This window comes from Sardina pilchardus, chromosome 8 (genome assembly GCF_963854185.1).
Source record: "Sardina pilchardus chromosome 8, fSarPil1.1, whole genome shotgun sequence".
Lineage (NCBI taxonomy): Eukaryota > Metazoa > Chordata > Actinopteri > Clupeiformes > Clupeidae > Sardina > Sardina pilchardus.
In genome coordinates this window covers 10,995,319-11,000,318 of record NC_085001.1, presented here as the reverse complement: position 1 = coordinate 11,000,318, position 5,000 = coordinate 10,995,319, and the positions used below count along the sequence as shown (strand labels likewise).

Sequence of the window (5,000 nt, the reverse complement as noted above, 5' to 3'; positions counted from 1 at the left end):
CCCTGATATGGTCTTTACTGTATATGGCCCTCACTTGGCCCTAATATGAACCTGGCACGGTCTTCATACAGCTCTCACATGGCCCTGTTATGGCCCTGATCTGGTCTTTATAGCTCTCACATATCCTGACATGTCCTTGATCTGACCTTGATTTGGCCTTTATATGACAATAACACTGCCCTGATGTGACCCTGATGTGGCGCTGATATGGTCCCCCTGATGTGACTCTGATGTGGCCCTGATCTGGCCCTAATATGGCCCTGATGGAGTCCCCCTGATGTGGCCCTGATGATCCTAATCTGGCCCTGATCTCCAAGCCTATAGCATGTCCTGGCCAGACTGGGCTGTAGGTTCCCTTTGATTATAACATGACCATGCATATCACACAGCTGTGGATCCTTTGGCTTTGGCTATATGGAGAGCCTCCTCTCAGTGTGGGGTCAGAGAGAGAGAGAGAGAGAGGGAGAGAGAGAGGGAGAGAGAAAGAGAGAGAGAGAGACTGCACACAGAGTGGTTGCATAAACATGAAATGGTCCCGACTCAGGAGCTCAGAGATAAGAGCAGTAGGGGAGCTGCTTTATTGAAGACAGGCCCTAGATAGATGTTCTACTTAGAGCCACCTCTCTTTTTCATGCACAGATGCACACACACACACACACACACACACACACACATAACAGTATGTGCTTGCTTGTGTGTGTGTGTGTGTGTGTGTGTGTGTGTGTAGTGTGTGTGTGCATTCATTCCCACTCACCGCTGGCTGCTGCTGGCCTGTATGGGGATCCTCCAGCCCTTGATCTGGCTGAGCTCGTTGTCGGAGAGCTCGATCTGCAGGGGCAGGCGTGGGACCCACACACTCATGTCCAGCTGGGCGCTCAGGTAGCTGTAGGTGAAGTTGACCGCCATCCGCACTCGCCCCCGCTGCTCCTTACCGTTCACATACACGTAGTCACAGCGGTCCGACACCTGAGGGAGAGAGAGAGAGAGAGAGAGAGAGGGAGGGAGAGAGAGAGAGAGAGGGGGAGAGAGAGGGAAAGGGAGGAAGGGCAGAGGAGGAGATTTGAGACATGAGATATGAAATTTGACTGAAAACCTTTATTTAAAACAACAACAGCAGCAACAACAACAACAACAACAACAACAAACAATCAAATAAACTCAGCTACACACAAACGTTTCTCTCCTCTCCTCCTATGTTTCCCAAAGCAGAGACTTAGAGAGGGGGAGAGTTTCAGAAAGGGACAGAGTTTTTGAGAGAGAGAGAAAGGGAGAAAGAGAGAGAGAGAGAGAGAGAAAGGGAGAGAGTTTTTAGAGAGAGGGAGACCTTAGAGAGTGGGAGAGAGTTTTAGGGAGAGGGAGAGAGCAGGGGCAGATTAAGGTGCCGTTTCTTCATTGTGGAAATAATGTGCTGCTCATTAAACCAAAGACACCCAGTGGTTTGGCTAATACATTTCTATATTTGTCTTCAAACATATCCATGCAGGGACATGTCCGGACCAAACACACCCCATGCCATTTGATCACAAATCACAGCTACCCCCATAACTTGGATGAGCACCCACCACATCGACTGATCTTCTAACATCAGGGGCTTTCACACTAGACAGCACTCTGCTAATTTGCCAGTCGTTCTCGCTGCTTGGTCCAGGGTTTCATACTGGGTGTGGGATATTGGGGGTCGATTTTACCCCACGAATGACCCTCCTGTAGGGGTAGCTTACACTTATTGTTGCCTCCATGGTAGTGTAAATCCAAGTGGTCAATGTGTCGGCTCTTGTGTGAGAAGGGCGGAGATGTCAATGACACTACAATATGAACAACCCACCACTGGAGATTTAAAATCTGACTGATCAAAAGCAGCAGAAACAGAGCCAGCACATTATGACAATCTTTAAATCTGCAATCACAAAGCCTCCAGTCATTTAACGTTGACTGTACTGTAACTCGGAATGCAATCTGTTGCCATAATAGGCTTAGGCTATCTTCCAGCGATAAAACTGCTCATCTTCAGGGAACATTGCTCTCTTTCAATAACATGACAATTTAACGTCTTAACGTACCGAAGATTACAGTATTCACTCGAAGGCACAGGACAAAAATGTCTTGAGCAAAACGTCTGCATTTCAGACTTCTTGGTCCCTGTAAGAGTTTAACAGGTGCTAAAATTCTAAATCCCAATGTTATTTCCCCATAGGAAAAGTGGCAAGATGCTGTCTCTCAAAGATGGCAGCTTTTTTTGTAGGCAAACTTCAGAGGTCTATTAATTTGAATAGGAAAATGGCTGCCCCATAACTGCCCAAAGTGTGTTACCAAGATGGCCACCGGTTGGGGGACTTTCTATAAAGACTTTGGCTTAGCTAAAGGCAGACCAGTTTTCAGCTACTGCCAGAACAAATGACAAATGAGTTCTTTTCTCCAACTCAGGAGGGCAGCGAGGGGCCGAGAGTAATGCTGTGAGCTGCAGACAAGAAGATGAGAAATGAACACTTACAAAGAGAAACATGGCTGTGTCTGTTACAAAGAGAAACAGGGCTGTGTCTGTTACAAAGAGAAACAGGGCTGTGTCTGTTACACAGAGAGACATGGCTGTGTCTGTTACACAGAGAGATATGGCTGTGCCTGTAAAAGAGGAACATGGCTGTGTCTGTTGTGCAACTGATGACTGCCAGTTGTTCAGCGTCTCACTAATGAGATGAGTGAGATCAAGCTCTTGCATTGTAAACAGATGCAGACCTGTCTGTTAAACATGACTGTAATTTGTCAGGTCTACAACTTTCAGACACCCACACCCCCCTCTCTCTCTCTCTGTTGTGCTTTTGGAAAGTGAAGTCAGTGACATTCAGTGTGAGATACGTGAGGTCACGTATAGTCACCTAATACATATACACGCACGCACACATGCACACGCATACGTGCACACATACACGTACACGCACACGCACACGCACACGCACACGCACACGCACACGCACACGCACACGCACACACACGCACACACTGAGCAATTATTATAGTGGTCACTGTCTGTGAGGCATGCCTAAAACACACACACACACACACACACACACACACACATGTAGACACACACGCAGACACTTAATACATACAGTATACACACGCGCACACATGAACACGCACACACACACACACACACACACACACACACACACACACACCCCCACACACAGGAAGGGAAGACTTTAATCTTGACCTATATTGAGTGGCATGAGGGCAGTGGCAGTGTTGTGCTCGTGGCGTGATCTTTCTCATGCTAATTTCTGTTCTTTGAACAGACGGATGAAAGAAGAAGCCCCACCGCCCACAAAGACACAAACACACATGCGCCACACACACACACACACACACACACACACACACACACACAAAAACAAACAAACAAAATACATATATGCTACACTAGAGGAACATCTTCAACCAAAAACGTGAGTTGTGTTATTCTGTGCAGTCCAAACACAATCTGTCCTCCCCCATTGGCGCTTTACAATATGCTGTAGTAGAGCAGTAGGTTGTAGTAGCATCTGGCATCTGACAGCCAGCTCGAACATATGCAGTGTGTGTGTGTGTATGTGTGTGTGTGTGTGTGTGTGTGTGTGTGTGTGTGTGTGTGTATATATATGTTTGTGTGTATATCTGTGTGTGTGTGTGTGTGTGCATATGCATGTGTGTGTGTGTGTCTGTCTGTGTGTGTGTGTGTGTGTGTGTGTGCGTGCGTGTATGTGTGTGTGTATGTTTGTGGAGACATGTCAATGTCCAAGTGCAAGTGCACGTGTGTGTTCATTTGCATGTTGCGCATGTATGTGTGTGTCTGCGCATATGTCAGATTTTGAATCCCCCCCGCCCCGCCCCACCCCACTACAACAGCTATGACAAATCGCTTCAGATTTTGAATCCCCGTCCCCCGTCCCCCTGTCCCACTACAACAGCAATGCATGTCAACGTCCAAGTGCAAGTGCACGTGTGGGCTCATTTGCATGTTGTGCATGTATGTGTGTGTGCGGCGCATATGTCAGATTTTGAATTCCCCCCCCTCCCCCGCCCCGCCCCGCCCCACTACAACAGCGGCAGAACAGCTATGACAAATCGCTTTAGTCTCTCAGTGTGGTTGGAGAAGAAGTCATCACTGAAGTCTTAATGGCAGCCATCATCACTGTGGCATTGTTACAGTGCAATCTTTGTCCCGCTGGAGCCGGCTCTCTTTTAAGTGACGTCTGGGGGAAAGTCAAAGTCTTTAATCAATGCTGTTCGACTGGGAGGAATTCAGAGGGCTGTGAAGCCGCAGCTGCTGCCTCTCAGAGATAAAGTCGGAATCATAAAAGCCATTTAGTATTCTATATCGCCCAGTGATAGAGAGGGGGGGACAGACATGTCACTTTCTTTTTTTCTTCTTCGCGGAATAGAGAAATCATGCTTACAAGGGCACCTCTGTGTCTCTCCCTCAGTCTCTTTCTCTTTCTCTCTTTCACACACACACACCCACACACACTGTCAAGGACCGCTTGGCTCACAGCAGACCCAACATGTATGGGGAGACCACACCGTAGCGATCAATGCATACATGATATCAATTTACATAAATAAGAAAGGTCAGTATATGATAGTTAAGCAAAGTGTAATGCGATATGTTGTCTAGGGGTAACAATAAGAAGAACTAAACAAATGCTAAACGCAGCGAAGACGGAGGGAGTTCCCCGCAAAGGGCTATGCGGTCGGAGAGGGTCTCTCTCCATGTTCTCCCCAACGGAGTACGGCACCAAATGCCACAAAGCAGAGCGGGAGAGCGAGCGGACATGGAAACCGCGGCCTTATAGTCCAGCCCATTAAGTCCTAGGCGTCACCCTTGCACTCAGCACCCCGCAGGACAAAGACAGGACAGGCAACACGTAGAATGAAGGGGCGGAGCCCCAACAAGAGTCAGAGTCGTAAACAGTCCTAAGACCCAGGGTCTTAACACACACACACACACACACCCACACACACAC

The 5,000-nt window shown here is 47.9% G+C and overlaps 1 protein-coding gene across 1 annotated transcript in view; it reads right to left on the bottom strand.

The window, feature by feature from the left end:
* si:dkeyp-14d3.1 (transmembrane protein 132D) overlaps positions 1 to 5,000 on the bottom strand; it is a 42,165-nt gene that overhangs the window by 23,166 nt on the left and 13,999 nt on the right. Inside the window, exon 2 of the mRNA XM_062543860.1 lies at positions 755 to 966. Coding sequence (XP_062399844.1) covers positions 755 to 906 — 152 coding nt within the window. The 5' untranslated portion in view covers positions 907 to 966. The remainder of the gene's footprint in view (positions 1 to 754; positions 967 to 5,000) is intronic.